General features: G+C 42.8%; 1 protein-coding gene across 5 annotated transcripts in view; it reads left to right on the plus strand.

The window, feature by feature from the left end:
* The window catches only part of ITSN2 (intersectin 2), a 184,209-nt gene that overhangs the window by 42,688 nt on the left and 117,654 nt on the right, over window positions 1-23,867 (plus strand). For all 5 annotated transcript variants that reach the window (XM_056564337.1, XM_056564333.1, XM_056564334.1 and 2 more), the window contains exons 2-3: window positions 5,489-5,552; window positions 14,361-14,453. In XM_056564337.1, the coding sequence (XP_056420312.1) occupies window positions 5,510-5,552; window positions 14,361-14,453 (136 nt within the window). In that variant the 5' untranslated portion in view covers window positions 5,489-5,509. The remainder of the gene's footprint in view (window positions 1-5,488; window positions 5,553-14,360; window positions 14,454-23,867) is intronic.

Genomic DNA, 23,867 nt, shown 5'->3' on the forward strand with positions numbered 1-23,867 from the left:
ACAATGCCACAGCTGGATGGATTCCCTTTAAACGAGTTATCCAGGAAAAAACGTATTTCTATATATCAACTAGCTCCAGAAAGTTAAACAGATTTGTAAATAACTTCGATTAAAAAATATTAATCCTTTCAGTACTTATGAGCTTCTGAAGTTAAGGTTGTTCTTTTCTGTCTAAGTGCTCTCTGATGACACGTGTCTCGGGAACCGCCCAGTTTAGAAGCAAATTCCCATAGCAAACCCCTTCTAAACTGGGCGGTTCCCGAGACACGTGTCATCAGAGAGCACTTAGACAGAAAAGAACAACCTGAACTTCAGAAGCTCATAAGTACTGAAAGGATTAAGATTTTTTTAATAGAAGTAATATACAAATCTGTTTAACTTTCTGGAGTCAGTTGATATATACAGGGGTGTGGAAATTTTATAAAAAAAACTACTTGTCCACGGGACTAAAATGGAGTAAAATCTACTTGTCCCTCATGACGATCCACTTGTCCGGGCAAATTTTCGCTTTTACGCTCTAATTTTTTCCTCCTCGCCCTATAATAGCCATAACTACCTACTATAATGATACCTTTTAATTTTTCAATAACATATTCTCTGAACCAAAAATATATATATTTTCTGCGCCATTTACCTTGTGGTCAGATAACATGTTAGTTTTATATTTTAGGTGCCTGATTACAGCGATACCAGATTTGGATAATTTACGTCATGTTTTACTAATTCTGAACTTTTTCAAATTTTTTTAATTGCCATTTTTTAACCCCTGTAGCTTTATTTTTTTTACGCATACCAGGCTGTAGGAGGGCTAATTTTTTGCGCCATAATCTGTTTTTTGTATCGGTACCATCTTGGTATTGATCTGACTTTTTAATCGCTTTTTAACTTTTTTTTCTGGGATATTATAAAAATTGCAAATCTGTGATTTGGTATTTTTTTTACATTTACCGTACGGGATACATAATGTTATATTTTAATAGGTTGTAAAATTACGCACGAAGCGATACCAAATATGTTTATTTTTATTATGTTTACATGTTTTTATATAGGAAAAGGGGGTGATTTGAACTTTTAACATGGAAGGGGTTAATGCAGCGGTCTTCAAACTGTGGCCCTCCAGATGTTGCAAAACTACAACTCCCAGCATGCCAGGACAGCCAACGGCTGTCCTGGCATGCGAATTGTAGTTTTGTAACATCTGGAGGGGCACAGTTTGAAGACCACTAGGTTAATGTGTGTCTTTCAAACTTTTTTTTTAAACTTTTATTTATTTTTATTTTTACACTTAGACTTATGAGGAATCATTAGATTCCTCAGACAGATGAATAGATTCTATTGAACTCTATTAATCTGTGTGCTCTGTGATCCATTGATAGAGCCTGGTCCAGCCAGGATCTATCAATGACAGAGCCGGGACAGGAGGAAGCAGAGGTAAGTCCTCCGGCTACCTCCATAGTGGATCGCCCCCCTGCGATCGCGCTGCGGGGGGGGGGGGGGGGGGGGGGGGCGCGATCCACCCCACTAGCCCACCAGGGAGCATTCACATGTCCCTTTAGACGCCGCTGTCAGCTTTGAGAGCGGCGATCTGAAGGGTTAATAGCCAGCCGCGGCGATCGCCACATGCTGGCTATTAGCGGCGGCCCCTGGCTACTGAGAACAGCCGGGGGCTGCAGAGTATGGAGTGGGCAGGAATCCCGAGCCCGCTCCATACTCCCCTGTGAGCGCCGCATACAGTCTCCCCGTGCAGACGTGCGGGGAGCGAAGGCAGAGGACGCAGGTCTGCACGGGGAGCAAGAAGCCACGCCCCCTCATCTCCCCCCGCACGTCTGCAGAGCAGGGGAGAGAAGACACATACAGTACTGTACACAGCTTCTCATCTCCCCTGCTCTGCTTCAGAGGACACAGGCTGCAGAGTATAGAGCGGGCAGGAGTCGGGAGCCTGCTCCATACAGACTGCAGATCACAGCCGCACTTGTCATGTCCGGCCCTGCTTGCCCAAAGCCGGGCTAAGGGCCGGACAAATTCACCTGCCCGGCGCCCAAAACTGCTAGTCCCGGGCGTCGGGCGATAGGAATTCCACATCCCTGATATATAAAAAAGTTTTTTCCTGGATAACCCCTTTAAGGCTTGGCCACATTAAAATTATATATATATATATATATATATATATATATTTTTTTTTTTTTTTATATGTTTAGTGTCTATGCCGGGAAGGCTGCAGATGTCAGTAATGAGAGGCCAATGGAGGTCTTTATTACAATGTGTCAGTCAAAAAAAGAGGATGGAAAAGTATCCAGAATCTAGTAAAAAGTATATGTATATCTAACATGGAAGCCTATGAGTGATGGATGACACTCTTTTTGGTGTCTTTTACGGGCACCCATCTATCTACTGACAGCCTCCATATAAGGCTGGGTTCACACCACGTTTTTGCAATACAGTTTCCGTATATGTTTTAAATCTGAAAACCATATGGAACGTATTGAAAACTGTATGCATTCTCTCCATTGAAAACCGTATGCCAAAAGATGCATCAGGTTGTGTCCGTTTTGCATCCGATACGGTTTTCAGTTTTTTTCCCGTACCCAAAACCATAGCCTACCACTGTTTTTGGTCTGGGTGGAAAACCGTACTGAAACGTATATGTTTTTTTAAAACATGGGAGTCAATGGGAACCGTACAGAATCGTATGTGCGTGCGGTTCCATCTGGTTTTCACAATACGGTTTTTACCACAGTTTTTTTTTCTTGGAATTTTAATCAAACAAGTGAAACTTTATTCATAATGGAGTGAAAAGGTAAAAACGTATACAATTTTTTTTCTTAAAAACTGAGGCAACCGGACATCATTTTTTAAACTGGATATGGTTTTCAGCCATGAACAGATTAAAATTTCTGCACACGTTTTGATACTGTTTAGTCAGGTTTTGAGGAATCCGTTTTTTTTAATCAAAAACCTGATACGGGAACTGTATTGCAAAAACGTGGTGTGAACGCAGCCTAACATATATGCTGGAAGTTTTTCCCCACATATACACTTGAAGCGTTACTGTCCCCGCAGTTATGCTGGTGACCAGCGGCCTTCCTTGTCTTGCCTGGTGGCCTTTCTTGTCTGGCCCTTCCTTATAGGATCATAAGGAACTTGAGCAATCCCCCCCCCCCCCCCTTGTCACATGGCCTGCACTGGAGAGTATCATGCCAACTGAATAGGGGGCAGGTCCACAAGAAATCCAATCATTTTGTGTCCATATAGTAACATATAAACAATTCATTGATGTAGTACTTTGTATTGATGGTCAGTGTCCTGTGTGCATATAAATCACTGTCCTCCTCTGTAAATGCTGTAGATGTCTGGCCCCTGTCTCCCTCTCACATGGTTTAGCTGCCACTGCTAAGGTCAGTAAGACAAGGAGAAAGCAGAGCAGGGAGATAATTCACCACTGCCCCGAGCGGCGGTTACGTCACAGTGCCAGTTGAAGGCAGTAACCCTGCCCGTGCCAGTTAGCAGCTAATTTGAATATACCGAAAGCCAGCTATAACGGGCGAACGGCGCAGCGGATCCGGGCAAGGTAGGACTCAAAATGTTCAGCGTCTCCCGCACTATCCACAGGTACCCGTGGATAGTGCGGGACAAAACATATGACAGTTTTCCTTTAAACCTGAACATGTGAATTCACCCAAAATGATGCAGATGATGAATTCAGCTGGAACCACGTATAAGTGAATGGAATCAGCATGATTTATTCTTAAAACTCTCTTGAACATAAGATTATGTATATACAGTACATATTACTGGCATGTCACTGTATCCCGTCTTCTGAGATGAGCAAAATAAAACATTCCATTAGGAAAAAAATAAAAAAATAATTATTACTAAAGAAATCAATAGCAGATATTGGGTAATCTCATAAGTGAAGCAGCCTCTGCAATAATGTAGTAGATAAACTGATGATGCCTAATTAATTGCATTAATAATATGGTAATAAAATTCTAAAATTAAAAGCGCAGTAGTAAAATTCTTCAGGTCTGTTGGTCCTTGAAGGTCCTGCACGTGCCTCTCCTGTGCTTTGGTTGGCGACCACAAGGGGTAGAATTTATCCCTGATATTTGCTATGTATTTATCTTTGAATCATTGCAATATTTTGCGCAACCGACAAAATGTCTAAAACTTGGCTACTTTTTTAGAGATGTACACGACTTTCTTTTTATTTTATGTGTTAAATTTATTAAGTGCAACTTTTCACATTTTACCACCACCCAAAAAAAAATATTCTGATGCCGCCATGGGGTGGGTTATTTTCAATCCTAAATCAAGGGGCGGTGTATGTACTATGAGTGCGCAACCATGAAATAGCTTTAGCAACATACTCGTGCACAAGAACCTGAGCTAATGATTCCCCCCCCCCCCCCCCATGTTTTTATGTTGCTTTGTCTTTGGCCCCTTTCACACTACGGGTATCATCCTGCTTTTTTACTGCTGTTATTTTACAATAACAGATGAAAAAAAAAAAACAAACAAAAAAAACGGACGGATGCAGTAACTGGTAATAACGGATAACTGATGACCATCATCCTTTATTTTTAAAGGTTTTTTTCTTAAAAAAACTGATGTTGTTCATCCGTTACTAGTTGCATCCGATTTTTTTTGTAAAGCTGTACTGAGCATGCTCGGTACAAAAAAAACGGATGTTAAAAAACCTGACAATAACTGATGATAATGGATGTTTTTAAACATCCAGTTCCCATAGACTTCAATGTTAAATTTTAACATCCGGTTTTTTTTTCATCATTTATTTATTTTTTTGCCGCCGGACCAAAAATTAGTGCATGCACCGTCTTTTGTGCCGGCGAAAATAACCTGACCTTAGTAAAAACAAACATGCCTGATGCAAAAGGATGTTCAAAAAAATCCCATTGACATGAATGGGACTTTTTGCCGTCCGTTTTCAGGACTTTTTGCCGGGAGTAATAACGGAGGTGTTTTTTTTACAGGATGATACCTGTAGTGTGAAAGGGGCCTTAGTGAATATAGGGGGAGATTGATCAAAACCCGTCCAGAGGAAAAGTTGCTGAGTTGCCCATAGCAACCAATCAGATCACTGCTTTCATTTTCCAGAGGCCTTTTCAAAAAGGAAAGCAGCGATCTGATTGGTTGCTATGGGCAACTCAGCAACTTTTCCTCTGGACAGGTTTTGATAAATCTCCCCCTATATCCGTATACATTGGCAGTCACTGTGCACTAGGCCAAAATTATGTCTGTGCCAGCGTTAGTTTTTTTCCTACCATCGGGGGGTACAGTAGTGGTGCCGTGTCTACCTTCTAATGTACAGTGACCTCTCCCAGCCCCCATTCATAGACCACCGTGAGCCCTGTCATTGTCTGCCTGTAGAGGGGTCGGTCATTAAGAAGCAGTGTTGTGTGTGCGCACAGCGGGGCCCATGCTCGGCTTCAGTACTAACAAGGACTGTGTTTGTGTGTTGTGCTTGCAGATGGCCCGGAGTTAACAAGACATGCTGCGAAACACCATGCCTCACTTTCCCACGGCCCTCAATGGTGAGTACGTCTCTACACACACGGGTGGGGGATGCTATATATGTCAATCTTGCTTCAGTTTTGCATACTATTACTGTGATTTTTCAGCTATTGTTGTGCGATATTGCAGTGTTTTCCAACCAGGGTACCTCCAGCTGTTGCAAAACTACAACTCCCAGCATGCCCGGACAGCCGAAGGCTGTCCGGGCATGCTGGGAGTTGTAGTTTTGCAACAGCTGGAGGCACTCTGGTTGGAAAACACTGCAATATTGTGATGTTGCAGAGTTGCATTCGGGATGGCATCATTCATCCATAGTGAACAGCGATGCTGCTGGCGACAAAGTTGTAAAAGGTGGCAAACTCCTGTCTTCAACTTCTAACATAGTATGACCCCTTCCTGTTATTGAAGTTTTGTCACACTAAATTGTTTCTTTCGAAACTTTGCACAAAAATTTTTTTTTATTTTTTTTTAAAATACCACACAAACATGACAGCTTATTTGTAATGTACATTGATCAGCCGTAACATTAAAACCACTGACAGGTGCAATAGCGCACATCTGCGGGCGGAATACATTGGGCTTCACGTGAACAGTCGGCTCTTGAATTTGATGTGTTGGAAGCTGGGAAATAGGCAAACCTAAGGCTATGTTCACACTGAGGAATTCAAGACTAGTTCACGAGGAATAATTTCGGTCAGGAAATTGTTGCCTTCTCCATTAAGCGGAATTCAATTGGAATTTTCATGCGGAAATGAAGAGTAATGAAGGAGGCGGCTATTTAATCTACTTTTCTGAATTCCGCTTGAAAACGATGTCGGGCAGAATTTTTTATTTTTTTTTACCATTGACTTCTATTGGATTCTGCTTGCGGATTCCGCTTGAAGAATGAACATGTTCTTTCTTCAAGCGGAAAGGAATTCAGTGTCGGAATTCCGCTAGCAGAATTTCCGCAGTGTGAACAGGACAGCGGAAGAAACATTAAAGTCAATGGGCAGAGGAGATGTGCATTAATTTGGAGCGGAGAATTCAAGAGGAATTACTCGAGTAAATTTCTCTTGAATTACTCTGTGTGAACGGGGCCTTATGTATGTTCACACTTAAGGAATGCAGTGAAGAAAATCCCCTTGCTAAATTCCTCTATGGATCGGCAACACTTCTGTTTCGCAGAAATGATCCGTAATTGTAATCGTAAATTCCTCTACAATTTACGCCATCCCCTTGAGTAACAGCACTTCTTTGGCGGTTACCGCTGGAAAATTGATGTTCAAATTCCTTGTCGGATGTTCCATCATTAAAAAAATCCGTGAACACCACAAATCATGAACACCACAAAACCCATTGAGTGTGCGAATATTTCATGAACAGGGCCTAAGGATTTGAGCAAGTGTTAGGGTGCATTCACACCACGTTTTTGGCTATATAGCAGAAGAATTTAAAAACAGTCTGCTGCCGTATCCCTGCTGTACCCCATTCACTTCAATGAGCAAGTAGTCAACAAGTGACTCCAGTCGGCTCATTTTTGGACCGTATCCGTTTTGTTGCCGGACTAAAATCTGTAGCAGACCATTGTTTTAAAGGGGTACGCCGCTGGAAAACAATTTCTTTTAAATCAACTGGTGCCAGAAAGTTTAAACAGATTTGTAAACGACTTCTATTAAAAAATCTTAACCCTTCCAGTACTAATCAGCTGCTGTATAATACACAGGAAATTCTTTTCTTTTTGAATTTCCTTTCTGCCTGATCACCTGATCACAGTGCTCTCTTCTGACACCTCTGTCCACGTCAGGAACTTCCCAGAGCAAAAGAGGTTTGCTATGGGGATTTGCTTCTGCTCTGGACAGTTCCTGACGTGGACAGAGGTCACTGTCGTCAGGCAGAAAGGAAATTCAAAAAGAAAAGAACTTCCTGTGTATTATACAGCAGCTGATAAGTACTGGAAGGGTTAAGATTTTTTAATAGAAATAATTTACAAATCTGTTTAACTTTCTGGCACCTGTTGATTTAAAAGAAAATGTTTTCCAGTGGCGCACCCCTTTAAGTCTGGCAACAAAACTGGATACCGTCCAAAAATGAGCCGGTCGGTGTCAGGAGCTGACTTAGTCCGGCTCACTGAAATGAATGGGGTACAGCAGGAATACGGCATTGGCTGTTTTTTAAATTCTTCCGCCGTATTCGGCTGCATTTTACCCAAAACATGGTGTGAATGCAGCCTAGGGCTGAATTGTGATGAGTAGAGGATTGCGTCAGAGCATCTCAAAGATGTATCGGTTAGTAAGGTAATGGACGTGCACCACCAATCCATGGAGGCCTTACCTTTCAACTTGCAGGACGTAAAGGATCTGCTGCTAAGATCTTGGTGCAGATACCACAGGGCACCTTCAGTGGTCTTGTGAAGTCCGTGTCTGCACAGGTCTGAGGCGTTTTGGCAGCACAATATTAGGTAAGTGGTTTTAATATTGTGGCTGATCAGCGTACTTTTATACCACTTTTTCCAAACCGGGGTGCCTCCAGCTGTTGCAAAACTGCAACTCTCAGCATGCCCGGACAGCCGTTGGCTGTCCGGGCATGCTGGGAGTTGTAGTTTTGCAACAGCTGGAGGCACCCTGGTTGGGAAACACTGGTTTATACCATAGCACACATTACAGTCTACTATTGGAGGTGTACTCAGGCACATCCTGCTGATGTGTACCTCTGGTGGAAAGCTCAAGTGTAATGTCAACAAAGCGGATACAGTGATACATTGTAGCAAACTAGGACTGGGGTGAGATTAGTGCAGACGATATATTCAGCTCACAGAGGATTGCTTAGACCAGATGCAGTTGTAGCAAACTCTCAGCTGTGAGAAGTAGAGATGAGCGAACTTACAGTAAATTCGATTCGTCACAAACTTCTCGGCTCGGCAGTTGATGACTTTTCCTGCATAAATTAGTTCAGCTTTCCGGTGCTCCCGTGGGCTGGAAAAGGTGGATACAGTCCTAGGAGAATCTTCCCTAGGACTGTATCCACCTTTTTCAGCCCACCGGAGCACCTGAAAGCTGAACTAATTTATGCAGGATAAGTCATCAACTGCCGAGCCGAGAAGTTTGTGACGAATTGAATTTACTGTAAGTTCGCTCATCTCCAGTGAGAAGTTAAAGGTGTTATCCAGGAAAAAAAACATCAACTGGCTCCAAAAAGTGAAACAGATTTGAAAAATGACCGTACTTCTATTAAAAAATCTTAATCCTTTCAGTACTCATGAGCTGCTGAAGTTGAGTTGTTCTTTTCTGTCTAAGTGCTCTCTGATGACACCTGTCTTGGGAACTGTCCAGAGTAGAAGCAAATCCCCATAGCAAACCTCTTCTACTCTGTGCAGTTCCCAAAACGAACAGAGATGTCAGCCGAGAGCACCAGACAGAAAAGAACAACTCAACTTCAGCAACTGATAATTATTGGAAGGATTAAGATTTTTTTAATAGAAGTAATTTACAAATCTGTTTTAACCTTCTGGAACCAGTTTATATATATATGGTTTTACCCTCTGTATGTGATCAGAATCAGCGGGAGAGGATATGAAACACAAAAAGATTATTTTTAAGCTTTATTGACAGATAAAATGGTTTAAACCCCTTATAAAGGAGCACAGTATAATCCTCAACAAGAGTAGTACTCAAGATCACTTTATTTAATGATCAGGGTTTTAATTATGCAGTAATAAGAGACATCCAGGAGGGGGGCAAATACTTTTTCACACCACAGTCGTTCTCCATTACGTCATTCATGGGCTTCTTCCTGGATTTATATTCTCTATTGATTATATTCATTCCTGTAATCTGGCTGGGTGCCCATGTCGGCGTCTTATGTAGAGGGCTTTGCAGTATGCCTTTACACCACAGACAGAGCCCGGTTTTTGGCAGGGGAGCAGTCCAATGTGTAGTGAATGGAGGCAGCGCTCCGCACTGGGCACCTGCTTTGTTTAGAGCAGCTTGGGGGACTTTACTCTGTGACTGTAAGTACAACTGTATAAAATACACTGTCTGGAGATTGTAATGGCTTTTCTCTTGCTTTACAGTAAGGCAGTGTTTCCCAACCAGGGTGCCTCCAGCTATTGCGAAACTACAACTCTCACCACGCCCGGAGTACAATGCAGTATCATTTTTATTATAGTAAATCTATGAAGAAACTACAGATGTAGCATTGGAAGAAATCGCTTTCAAACAAATTACTCTTCTCGCACTGAAAATCCACAGTGGCAAACTCGTAATAAAATCTGCACCATTTGATGCAGGTTTGCAGCTGCAGATTTGCTTGCAGAAAATCAGTAGCATTTCCAATGTGTGTAAAAAAACAACCTTTGGGCGTGGGGGGGTAGTTCACACGGGCGGGTTTCATGAAGATTTTCTGCAGGGTATTTGCTGCCGAAATTCCACAATGAACTTTGCTATGGATCAGCAGAAAACCTGCAACAGAATACACACGTGTGAACGTCCCCCCCCCCCCCCCCCCAGGGTGAATTTACACTGAGGAAATTCAGCAAGCAATTTCCTTGTTAAATTTTTCTCACTCCATCTACATCACCTTTGCCCAACCAGTGTGCCTCCAGCTGTTGCAATAACAGGAAGGGGTCATGCGTTAGAAGTAGAAGACAGGAGTTTGCCACCTTTTACAACTTTGTTGACAGTAGCATTGCGGTTCACTATGGATAAATGACGCAACCCCAAATGTAACTCTGCAACTAGAGATGAGCGAACTTACAGTAAATTCGATTCGTCACGAACTTCTCGCAGTTCATCATCCGCAGTTGATGATTTATCCTGCATAAATTAGTTCAGCTTTCAGGTGCTCCGGTGGGCTGGAAAAGGTGGATACAATCCTAGGAGACTCTTTCCTAGGAATGTATCCACCTTTTCCAGCCCACCGGAGCACCTGAAAGCTGAACTAATTTACGCAGGAAAAGTCATCAACTGCCGAGCCGAGAAGTTTGTGACAAATCAAATTTACTGTAAGTTCGCTCATCTCTATCTGCAACATCACAATATTGCTGTGTTTCCCAACCAGAGTGCCTCTAGCTGTTGCAAAACTACAACACCCAGCATACCCGGACAGCCTTCGGCTGTCCGGGCATGCTAGGAGTTGTAGTTTTGCAACAGCTGGAGACACCCTGGTTGGAAAACACTGCAGTAAGGTATATAGTGTGTACACTGATCTCTCTGTAGCATGCACTGTGCAGTTTCAGGGGAAACCTACTACCTTTAAGTATTAAAGGGGTATTCCAGGAAAAAACTTTTTTTTTTTCTATATCAACTGGCTCCAGAAAGTTAAACAGATTTGTAAATTACTTCTATTAAAAAATCTTAATCCTTTCAGTACTTTTTATGAGCTTCTGAAGTTAAAGATTTTCTTTTCTGTCTACATCCTCTCTGATGACACCTGTCTCGGCAAACGCCCAGCAAATCCCCATAGCAAACCTCTTCTAAACTGGGCGTTTCCCGAGACAGGTGTCATCAGAGAGCACTTAGACAGAAAAGAACAACCTTAACTTCAGCAGCTCATAAGTATTGAAAGGATTAAGATTTTTTAATAGAAGTAATTTACAAATCTGTTTCACTTTCTGGAGCCAGTTGATTATACATAAAAGTTTTTTCCTGGATAACCCCTTTAAGAGTATGTGGGGAAACCTCAATACTTCAGCAGTGCTAGGGGACTGACGTCACGGCGTCCCGAACCAGTCTCCTGCAGCTTTACACTCCCTCATATCTAGCGCACATAAATGTTGCGAGATCCACTGCAGAACATATGATTACTAATACCATAGACTCTCCCAGCAGATTTCTACATCTGCCATTTGTAGCGGATAAACCTGTTTTTGAGGCGTTGCATGGTCTTACAACACGCAGAAAGCTACAGAAAGATTATCTGTAGTCTGTAATAATGTGATAATGGATTTACAATTCAAGGGCCGTACAGTAGGTGTTTGGATAACATTCATGACACTTACTATCCATATGCTGAATAAGTCTGCAGTGGGAGAAATACTATTTAGGTCTTTTAGGCTTTTCAGAGCAAAGGGCAATTCCCAATGCTATAGAATGCACTTTTCTGGTACTGACACAGTTGAACCAGAGACTTCTCTATGACTTGTCCAGAAGAAATGCAGAGAAAAGTAGAGTCTCCAGCATCCTCAGGGCACTCATTGGCTTCCAGATGTATGTTACTCAGCAATCTCAACTTTAAGGGGTACTCCGCTGCCCCAGCGTTTGAAACAAAATCCTTGGAGCAGGGGTCGTCACGGCTGCGGCCCTTGTGATGCCACGCCCCCTCAATGCAAGCCTATGGGAGGGCCTCGCATTGAGGGGGTGTGGCCATGATGTCACAAGGGGCGTGGCCGTGACGTTACAACACCTGCCGCCCGTGCTCAGCGGTCTAAACGAACGCCGGGTGCTGCACAGAGATCGTGTGGGTCCGAGCTGCGGGGCCCCCGCAATCAAACATCTTATCCCCTATCCTTTGGATAGGGTTAAACTAACTTTGAAGAAGTAGGGGATCGGAGTTTGTGATTTGGCACCAAAGATGCTATGATGTTGTCCTTGGATTCCCTTTGTTTGCTTTTTTTATAGGCGTTCTCAAAATGCACAAAAGAAAATGCTGTATGACACATTTTGCTCTACTGTATCAATGTAGATCAGTGTTTCTCAACCAGTGTGCCTCCAGCTTTTGCAAAACTACAACTCCCAGCATTGGGAAACAGTGGTGTAAGATGGAGTGAGAAAATTTGGCGAGGAAATTGCTTGCTGAGGCTCCGTAAAGGGGGGCCCGACTCACTCGCAAGCGGCGTCCCACACGGCGTCGGTTGCCTAGCAACTCTACGGCTGGATCTTACTTACGGCCCTGAGTTGTCACTGTGGCTTCCTGGGAGAGGCGATTTGAACTCTGGCGTGGCACGCTGCTACGTTCAGACGTGAGGTCACGTCACCGGGGTGATCTGACCCCACGTCTAAGGCTGGGTCCACACTACGTTTTGTCCCATACGGGAGCGCATACGGCAGGAGGGAGCTAAAACCTCGCGCTCCCGTATGTGACCGTATGCGATCCCGTATGTCATTCACTTCAATGAGCCGACCGGAGTGAAACGTTCGGTCCGGTCGGCTCATTTTTGCGCCGTATGCGCTTTTACAACCGGACCTAAAACCTTGTTTGACCACGGTTTTAGGTCCGGTTGTAAAAGCGCATACGGCGCAAAAATGAGCCGACCGGACCGAACGTTTCACTCCGGTCGGCTCATTGAAGTGAATGACATACGGGAGCGCATACGGTCACATACGGGAGCGCGAGGTTTTAGCTCCCTCCTGCCGTATGCGCTCCCGTATGGGACAAAACGTAGTGTGGACCCAGCCTTAGCGCAGCAGCCCACCATGTCGCGAGTTCACTGTGCCACCGAGCAGGGCGCCCGCCGCCCTGCTCTCTCTCGTACAGGCCCTGCTTGTCCTCAGGTACAGAGCCCTGCTTGTCCTCCATGTAAAGAGCCCTGCTTGTTGTCGGTGTACAGAGCCCCGCTTGTTGTCGGTGTACAGAGCCCCGCTTGTTGTCATTGTACAGAGCCCCGCTTGTTGTCGGTGTACAGAGCCCCGCTTGTGGTCGGTGTACAGAGCCCCGCTTGTGGTCGGTGTACAGAGCCCCGCTTGTGGTCGGTGTACAGAGCCCCGCTTGTGGTCGGTGTACAGAGCCCCGCTTGTGGTCGGTGTACAGAGCCCCGCTTGTGGTCGGTGTACAGAGCCCCGCTTGTGGTCGGTGTACAGAGCCCCGCTTGTGGTCGGTGTACAGAGCCCCGCTTGTGGTCGGTGTACAGAGCCCCGCTTGTGGTCGGTGTACAGAGCCCCGCTTGTGGTCGGTGTACAGAGCCCCGCTTGTGGTCGGTGTACAGAGCCCCGCTTGTGGTCGGTGTACAGAGCCCCGCTTGTGGTCGGTGTACAGAGCCCCGCTTGTGGTCGGTGTACAGAGCCCCGCTTGTGGTCGGTGTACAGAGCCCCGCTTGTCGCCAGTGTACAGAGCCCCGCTTGTCGCCAGTGTACAGAGCCTCATATACGTTAATAAGGATACAGTGTTATGCAGAGGTGTACTTATAACAATTTTATAGACAAATGATGGGGGGGGACGTTCACACGTGTGTATTTTTTGTTGCAGGTTTTCTGCTGACCCATTGAAGTCAATGGTAGCAAAGTTCACTGTGGATTTTACGCAGCAAGTACTCTGCAGAAAATCTGCATGAAATCCTACCGTGTGAACGAATTGGAAATGCTACTGATTTTCTGCACGCAAATCTGCAGCTGCAAACCTGCATCAAATTGTGCAGATTTTTATACGAGTTTGCCATTGTGGATTTTCAGTGCAAGAAGAGTAATTTGTTTGAAAGCGATTTCTTCAAATACTACATCCGTAGTTTCTTTATAGATTTGCTATAATAAAAATTATACTGCGTTGTACTGAGAAAAACATGGCTGGTTAAAAATAAAAATGTTTTCCAGCAGAGTACCCCTTTAAAAAGCACATGGTAGTGAGTGAGAATTTTTTAAAGTCATCTGAGGATCTGGGAAGCAAGATCTTGAAGCAGCAGGAAGTTGCACAAAATGAACTGACATTCGGAGTGTTGCGTTGCTGTGACTTCCCCTGTAGACATAGGAGGGACGTCTTGTATCGTTGCTCTGTATACTGATGTGGATGTGCTGATCAGGGGCAGGTGACTGCAGCTCTGTACGGCTGAGTTTCCTGTGTGCTGTGGATACGGATGTGTTACTATAAGAAGACGACCTTCTTCTCACAACTATATTGAACTCGCAGTGTTTTGTGTGCAGGCGGGCCAAACATGTGGGCGATCACTACGGAGGAGCGGACCAAGCACGACCAGCAGTTCGCCAGCCTGAAGCCAGCAGGTGGACTCATAACTGGTGAGTGGCTTCTCTTTTATGTAGAATTTTGCATTTTGGGGAATATTTTTTTTTTGGGGGGTAGGGAATATTTGTTCAGCAGCAGCCAATTATTTGCTGCACACAGGTCCTGAAGAATACGTCTCCTCCCCTCTAGTAAATGTCACCAGTATCCAGTTGACAGGCATCTGACCGCCATGTCCCCACCAATCATTAGAATGAAGTGGCAGTGGCAAGCCCTGTGCCACATTGTTGCCTGTGCGTCTCCTGATTTCCCCACACCTGTACAGATCCAGATGTGTCACATGTATTATTCTGTCAGTGTTTCCCAACCAGGGCGCCTCCAGCTGGTGCAAAACTACAACCCCCAGCATGCCCGGACAGCCTTTGGCTGTCCGGGCATGCTGGCAGTTGTAGTTTTGCAACAGCTGGAGGCACCCTGGTTGGGAAACACTGCTCTATGTACTGATATGTACCCCTCCTGCTTTATATAATCTTATTTTCTGTTTAAGTGCTCTCTGATGACACGTGTCTCGGGAACCGCCCAGTTTAGAAGCAAATCCCCATAGCAAACCTCTAGAGACTGTATCCACCTTTTCCAGCCCACCGGAGCACCGGAAAGCTGAACTAATTTATGCAGGAAAAGTCATCAACTGCCGAGCCGAGAAGTTCGTGACGAATCGAATTTACTGTAAGTTCGCTCATCTCTACAAACCTCTTCTAAACTGGGCGTTTCCCGAGACAGGTGTCATCAGAGAGCACTTAGACAGAAAAGAACAACCTTAACTTCAGAAGCTCATAAGTACTGAAAGGATTAAGATTTTTTAATAGAAGTAATTTACAAATCTGATTAACTTTCTAGAGTCAGTTGATATATATATAAAAAAAGTTTTTTTCCTGGAATACCCCTTTAAATCTTGAAGATGAACCTTGCCTTTCCCTCCCTTCTTACATGGCACCAGTCATGGGGACGTCCCCTGCCGCTTCTCCCCGCCCCGCCATCCTTGATTGATTAAAGGGGTATTCCAAGAAAATACTTTTTATTTTTATTTATTTCTTTATGTTTTATATATATCAACTGGCTTCAGAAAGTTAAACAGATTTGTAAATTACTTCTATTAAAAAAAAAAATCTTAATCCTTTCAATAATTATCAGCTGCTGAAATTGAGTTGTTCTTTTCTGTCTGGCAACAGTGCTCTCTGCTGACATCTCTGCTTGTCTTGGGAACTGCACAGAGTAGAAGAGGTTTGCTATGGGATTTGCTTCTAAACTGGGTGGTTCACGAGACACGCGTCATCAGAGAGCACTTACACAGAAAAGAACAACTCAACTTCAGAAGCTCATAAGTACTGAAAGGATGAAGATTTTTTAATAGAAGTAATTTACAAATCTGTAACTTTCTCGAGCCAGTTTTTTCCCTTGATAACCCCTTTAATCTTTCTCTGTTCGGGTGGAAGGAGAGATCTATTAATCAATGATGGTGGTGCGGGGAGACGGTGGTTCAGGGAGCGTAAAAATGATTACAATAAGTAATCTAAGGAACGGTACATGTTGTTGTTACCTCATAGATTTTGCTTCTGTCTCACTCTTCATCTGTTACTTATTATTTATGCCAAGCTCTGACCTTTTGGCTCTATACCTGACTGTGCTTTCATTTGTCCTCCTGCCTTTGGCATCTTGGCCACTTTCTTGGTGATCACTGTGGGCCCATTCCTGACTATGCTGCTATTTCATAGCCCATATATATATGTATATGTATGTATATATATATATATATATATATATATATATATATATATATATATATAAAGAGAAGGCCTGACTCATCTACGCCCAGCCTAAACCCTTGGACCTAGAAAGCTGAATTTTTTCACAGGTGTTGTTTTTAAGACGTAGACGAGGAATAAGAAAGGATTTTTCGAAATTCAACCCTTAAAGGGGTACTCCGCCCCTAGTCATCTTATCTCCTATCCAAAGGAAAGGGGATAAGATGTCAGATTGCCGGGGTCCTGCTGCTGGGGATCCCCACGATCTCCGCTGTGGCACCCCGCTATCATTACATTGCTCTGTGCATAATGACCGTGGATACAGGGCCCAGAGATTGTTACGTCACAGCTCCGCCCCCTCGTGACGTCTCAGCCCGCCCCCTTAATGCAAGTCTATTTGCCACGCCCCTCCCATAGACTTGTATTTAGGGGGCGGGCTGTGACGTCACAAGGGGGCGGAGCCGTGTCGTAACAATGCTCCGGCCCCTGTATCGCCGGTCATTACTGCACAGAGCGAGCGTGCTCTGTGCAGTAATTATAGCGGGGTGCTGCAGCGGAGATCCCGGGGGTCCCCAGCAGCGGGACCCTGGCAATCTGACATCTTATCCCCTATCCTTTGGATAGGGGATAAGATGCTAGGGGCGGAGTACCCATTTAAGGGGGTGAAAAAGGGGTTGAAAGTTTGTATGGAAGTCTGTCATTTTTGAAGCTAGAAGCATGAAACTTTGTTTTTAGGCTAACAATTAGAACACATGTCTTAACATTTTCTAAAATTCCACCCCTGAAGGGGGGAAATGGGGGTTCAAAGTTTGTATGAATATACCCCTTGCCACAGAACGCCGTGCTGCAGCACGAGAGAGTTAAGAAGCGAGCTCAGGAGCTGAGCTCGCATCATATCCCCACGGCCCGGCTGCTCCCAGCAGCCAGGACCCTTGGCTAATGCCGGACATCACAGTATCGGCAGATATCCGGCATTAATTCTTTAGACGCGGCAATCAAAGTTGAAAGAATCTGGGTTGTTTGGATAGACTTTACCCAGAGCGGCCTCATTACTATAGGATCTTAAAAAGTAGATCTATGTTACCCCAAATTTAACGCGAGTGAAGCCGCTGGAAAAACCTAGTGATGTTCCTGCATCCAGGTCCACACCTCCTTGGAGGAGTTAAAGGTGAAAACAAAGATATCCCTTAGACACCCGAGTCCAGCCAATGCCAAATGGATAAGAACACAGATCTGGTATGTCTGGCCATGTTGTTAGACAGTGTAACCCATAGCAACTAGACTGTCTGACACGATTGAACTGTTCACCTCAAAGCTAAAAGCAACATGGCTGCAGTCTGACACCGTTCTATTTTCAAGACTTTATTCATAGTTACATAGTTAGTATGGTCGAAAAAAGACATATGTCCATGAAGTTCAGCCAAGGAATTGAAGGGAACGAGCATGATGGGATGAAGAGGAAGGGATGTGATTTATATTTCTGCATAAGCATTAATGTTATATTGTTCCAGGAATGTATCTAACCCTGTTTTAAAGCTTTCAACTTTTTCTGCTGTGACCAGTTCCTGAGGTAGACTTTTCAATAAATTCACAGTTCTTATGGTAGAGAAGGCGTGTCACCCCTTGAGACTAAACCTTTTCTTCTCCAGAGAGAGGGAGTGCCCCCTTGTACTTTGAGGTTGTTTAACCTGGAACAGTTTTTCTCCATATTTTTTGTATGGGCCATTTATATACTTTAACCCCTTAAGGACGCAGGGTTTTTCAGTTTTTGCACTTTCGTTTTTTCCTCCTTACCTTTTAAAAATCATAACCCTTTAAATTTTCCACCTAAAAATCCATATTATGGCTTATTTTTTGCGTCACCAATTCTACTTTGCAGTGACATTAGTCATTTTACCCAAAAATTCACGGCGAAACGGAAAAAAAAATCATTGTGCGACAAAATCGAAGAAAAAACGCCATTTTGTAACTTTTGGGGGCTTCCGTTTCTATGCAGTGCATATTTCGGTAAAAATGACACCTTATCATTATTCTGTAGGTCCTTATGGTATTAAAATGATACCCTACTTATATAGGTTGGATATTGTCGTACTTCTGGAAAAAATCATAACTACATGTAGGAAAATTTATGTTTAAAAATGTCATTTTCTGACCCCTATAACTTTTTTATTTTTCCACATACAGGGCGGTGTCAGGACTCCTTTTTTGTGCCGTGATCTGAAGTTTTTATCAGTACCATTTTTGTTTTGATCGGATTTTTTGATCACTTTTTATAAATTTTTTAATGGTATAAAAAGTGACCAAAATAGGCTTTTTTGGACTTTGGAATTTTTTTTTTTTACGTGTACGCCATTGACCGTGCGGTTTAATTAATTATATATTTTTATTGTTTGGACATTTACGCACGCGGTGATACACAATATGTTTATTTTTATTTACACTGTTTTATTTTTTCTATGGGAAAAGGGGGGTGATTCAAACTTTTATTAGGGAAGGGGTTAAATGACCTTTATTAACACTTTTTTTGTAAACTTTTTTTTTTGCAGTGTCTATAACACTGCACACACTGATCTCTCATCCTGATCACAGGCGTGTATTAACACGCCTGTGATCAGTGTTATCGGCGCTTGACTGCTCCTGCCTGGATCTCAGGCACGGAGCAGTCATTCACCGATCGGACACTGAGGAGGCAGGTAAGGACCCTCCCGGTGTCGTGTAAGCTGTTCCGGACGCCGCGATTTCACCGTGGTGGTCTCGAACAGCCCGACTGAGCAGCCGGGTCACTTTCACTTCAGACGCGGCGGTCAGCTTTGTTCGCCGCGTCTGAAGGGTTAATACAGGGCATCACCGCTATCGGTGATGTCCTGTATTAGCCGCGGGTCCCGGCCGTTGATAGCCGCTGGAACCGACCCGATATGCTGCGGGCACACCGTGTGACCCCGCGGCATATCGCGGGAGCCGGCGGAGGACGTAAATATACGTCCTTAGTCGTTAAGGGGTTAATAACATTGATCATATCCCCCTTTAAATGTCTCTTCTCAAGACTAAACAATTGTAACTCCTTTAATCGCTCCTCATAGCTAAGATGTTCCATGCCCCATATTAGTTTAGTTGCGCGTCTCCAACTCCGCAGTGTCCCTTTTATGAACAGGCGACCAAAACTGAACAGCATATTCCAGGTGAGGCCGTACCAATGCTTTATAAAGGGGGAGTATTATGTCCCTGTCCCTTGAGTCCATGCCTCTTTTGATACATGACAATATCCTGCCGGCTTTGGAAGCAGCAGCCTGACACTGCATGCTATTCTGTAGTCTGTGATCTACAAGTACACCCAGATCCTTCTCTACCAGTGACTCTGCCAGTTTAATCCCCCCTAAGACATACGACGCATGCAGTTTATTAGTACCCAGATGCATAACTTTACATTTATCCACATTGAACCTCATTTGCCAAGTGGATGCCCAGACACTTAGTCTATCCAAGTCATCTTGTAACCTATACACATCCTCTATAGACTGTACTGTGCTACAAAGCTTGGTGTCATCTGCAAAGATAGAAACAGAGCTGTTAATACCATCCTCTATATCATTGATAAATAAATTAAACAGCAGCGGGCCCAGTACTGAACCTTGGGGTACACCACTAATAACCGGGGACCAATCAGAGTACGAATCATTGACCACCACTCTCTGGATACGATCCATGAGCCAGTGTACAAACTAAAGTTTCCAAGCCCAAGGACCTTAACTTACCTGTCAGACGTCTATGAGGGACAGTATCAAATGCTTTAGCAAAATCCAGAAACACTATATCCACAGCCATTCCTCTGTCAAGGCTTCTACTCACCTCTTCATAAAAGCAAATTAGATTGGTTTGACAACTTCTATCCTTAGTAAACCCATGCTGGCTATCACTTATAATACTATTATCCCCTATGTATTCCTGTATGTAATCCCTTATAAGTCCTTCAAACAATTTACCCACAATGCACGTTAGACTTACCGGTCTATAGTTTCCTGGGGAAGACCTAGAGCCCTTCTTGAAGATTGGCACCACATTCGCCTTGCGCCAGTCCCTTGGCACAATACCAGACACCAGAGAATCTCTAAATATCATGAACAGGGGTACAGATATTGACGCTGGTCTGGCCTGGGTCAGATCCTTCTTCCCTAGTATATACAGAACTAAAGAACCCATTCAGTAGCTCCGCTTTCTCTTCATCACCAGTGACCACCTCCCCATTATCATTATTAAGGTGTCCTACATCGTCTGTCATTGATTATTTTATTTTTTTGGGGCATTTATATATCGAAAAAAAAATATTAAGGATTTGTTTTGCCTTCTTTGGCCACCTGTCTCTCTTTCTGAATCTTTTCTGTTTTTTATAACATTTACAGATTTTGAGCTTTTTTGTAATGTTTAAATGCTATAGCTGATTCCTCAGATTTGTATTTTTTGAAAGCTATTCTTGTTGTTGTTTGCTCTTTTAACACTTGTCAGCCATGCAGGACTTATACTTGTTCCCCATAGGAATAAATTTTGCTTTATATTTATTCAGTGTTGATTTGAAAATATCCCATTTACTGTCTGTATCAGTATTTGAGAATACCTCATCCCAATCTGTCCTAAAGTGCAGCTCGTAGCCCAGAGAAATTAGCATTTTTTAAATTATATGTTTTTGCCCTCCCAACCTGTCTTTGTTTTCTACACTTTAAGTCAAAAGTAACTATATTTTGGTCGCTATTGTTAAGGGTTTCATGCACAGTTACATTCCCATTATATTTGCATGGAGATTGTAGTAATAGTATAGGAATGTATTGATGTCTTTTTGATAGACATATGTCTTTTTTAGACCATACTAACTATGTAACTATATGTAACTGTGTATGAAGTAGATCTAAGAAGCTTCAGGGTTTGCATTACAATAGTAGTAGCTAGATAGACATCCACATGTTCTACATTGATATTTTTTTCACGATACACGATGCATTGATATCTTAAAGGGGTATTCCAGGCAAAAACTTTTTATATATATATCAACTGGCTCCAGAAAGTTAAACCGATTTGTAAATTACTTTGATTTCAGAACTTATGAGCTTCTGAAGTTAAGGCTGTTCTTTTCTGTCTAAGTGCTCTCTGATGACACCTGTCTCGGGAAACGCCCAGTTTAGAAGCAAATTCCCATAGCAAACCCCTTCTAAACTGGGCGGTTCCCGAGACACGTGTCATCAGAGAGCACTTAGACAGAAAAGAGCAACCTTAACTTCAGAAGCTCATAAGTACTGAAAGGATTAAGATTTTTTTAATAGAAGTAATTTACAAATCTGTTTAACTTTCTGGAGCCAGTTGATATATATAAAAAAGTTTTTTTCCTGGATAACCCCTTTAAGGCTTGGCCACATTAAAATTATAAATATATATATATATATATATATATATATATATATATATATATATATATATATATATATATTTATATTTATTTTTATATGATTAGTGTCTATGCCGGGAAGGCTGCAGATGTCAGTAATGAGAGGCCAATGGAGGTCTTTATTACAATGTGTCAGTCAAAAAAAAAAAAGGATGGAAAAGTATCCAGAATCTAGTAAAAAGTATATGTATATCTAACATGGAAGCCTATGAGTGATGGATGACACTCTTTGGTGTCTTTTACAGGCACCCATCTATCTACTGACAGCCTCCATATAAGGCTGGGTTCACAACACGTTTTTGCAATACAGTTCCCGTATACGTTTTCAATCTGAAAACCATATGGAACGTATTGAAAACTGTATGCATTCTCTCCATTGAAATCCATATGCCAAATGATGCATCAGGTTGTGTCCGTTTTGCATCCGATACGGTTTTGTCAGTTTTTTCCCCGTACCCAAAACCATAGTCTACCACTGTTTTTGGTCCGGGTGGAAAACCGCACTGAAACGTATATGTTATTTTAAAACATGGGAGTCAGTGGGAACCGTACAGAATCGTATGTGTCTTAATCCTTTCAGTACTTATGAGCTTCTGAAGTTAAGGTTGTTCTTTTTAGTCTAAGTGCTCTCTGATGACTCCTGTCTCGGGAAACGCCCAGTTTAGAAGAGGTTTGCTATGGGGATTTGCTTCTAAACTGGGCGTTTCCCGAGACACTTGTCATCAGAGAGGACTTAGACAGAAAAGAACAACCGTAACTTCAGAAGCTCATAAGTACTGAAAGGTTTAAGATTTTTTAATAGAAGTAATTTACAAATCTGTTTAACTTTCTGGAGCCAGTTGATATATAATATAAAGTTTTTTCCTGGATAACCCCTTTAATGCAATAAAGATGCTGTGTTGTGTTTGAATCCACTCACTACAGAGAACATGTTGTGCCTTTTCCCTGGTGTCTGCCCTGTTCTACGTGCACAGCAGGTGCCAATTGCTTTTATGTTGTTGTTACTGAGCAGCTTTAGTAATTTCTCCGATGCCGGACATTATTTATAGTAATGGCAGCATCTATACAGGTGGTGTTGAACCTGCGGACCTCCAGATGTTGCAAAACTACAACTCCCAGCATGCCCGGACAGCCGTTGGCTGTCCGGGCATGCTGGGAATTGTAGTTTTGCATCATCTGGAGGTCCACAGGTTGGAGACCACTGCTCTATACTGTTACAGGACGCGTTGTTTGTGGTGCAGTGCTCAGATCGGCACCCTCGCAATTTACTGGTGTACCTTGTTTATACCAGGGCTTTTTTTTTTTTTTTTCTCACACTGGGTATGATCTCTAAAGCATTGTTTACCCCCCCAATAAATTTCTTATATCAAGTAATAGAAAATGTTTGCCCTACACCATATTGATCAGTCCAGCCCTGTTTTAGGTTACTCCCCGTCCTGTGCGTGCAGTGAGGCTCATTGAAGGCTTTAAGTCCCAGCATTGTACATTCACACAGCGTGCCAGACTAATCCACAGATTATCCTACCAGCGGCTGAGCAAACATGTGGCATGTCATGATGTCCGCCCTCTAGTTCCCAGTGTAGGATGAGTCTTTCTGTCTGTCTATCCATCCATCTATCCAAAAACACACACTATCTAAGTTTTACCCATACATTACAAGTGTTTAAAGTGATTTCTATTGGTGACATGACAGATGTCTAGGTGGAGTCCAGTTTTATATAGACCAGTGCCAACATATTATTGGATATGGACTTACCTTGGTTGGGAGACACTGATCTAGGTACACAAACCCTGACCCTCATTAAAGTTTTTGCTCATAGGAATGTTTGACCACTCATAGGGATAGGATTTTTTACTATGTATTGGATAAAATTAAGTGCATAATATTAGTATTAAAAATGAAAAAATTGTAAAGTTCAAAGGGGTACTCCAGTAAAGAATATATATATATATATATATATATATATATATATATATATATATATATTTACATACATAATTTTAATTTTTTTTATTTTTTTATCAACTGGTGCCAGAAAGTTAAACAGATTTGTAAATTACTTTTATTTAAAAAACTTAATCCTTCCTGTACTTATCAGCTTCTGTATACTACACAGGAAGTTCTTTTCCTTTTGAATTTCTATTCAGTCTGACTACAGTGCTCTCTGCCGACACCTCTGTCCATTTTAGGAACTGTTCAGAGCAGGAGAGGTTTGCTATGAGGATTTTCTCCTGCT

The sequence above is a fragment of the Hyla sarda genome, chromosome 3, assembly GCF_029499605.1.
Source record: "Hyla sarda isolate aHylSar1 chromosome 3, aHylSar1.hap1, whole genome shotgun sequence".
In the NCBI taxonomy this organism is placed as follows: Eukaryota; Metazoa; Chordata; class Amphibia; order Anura; family Hylidae; genus Hyla; species Hyla sarda.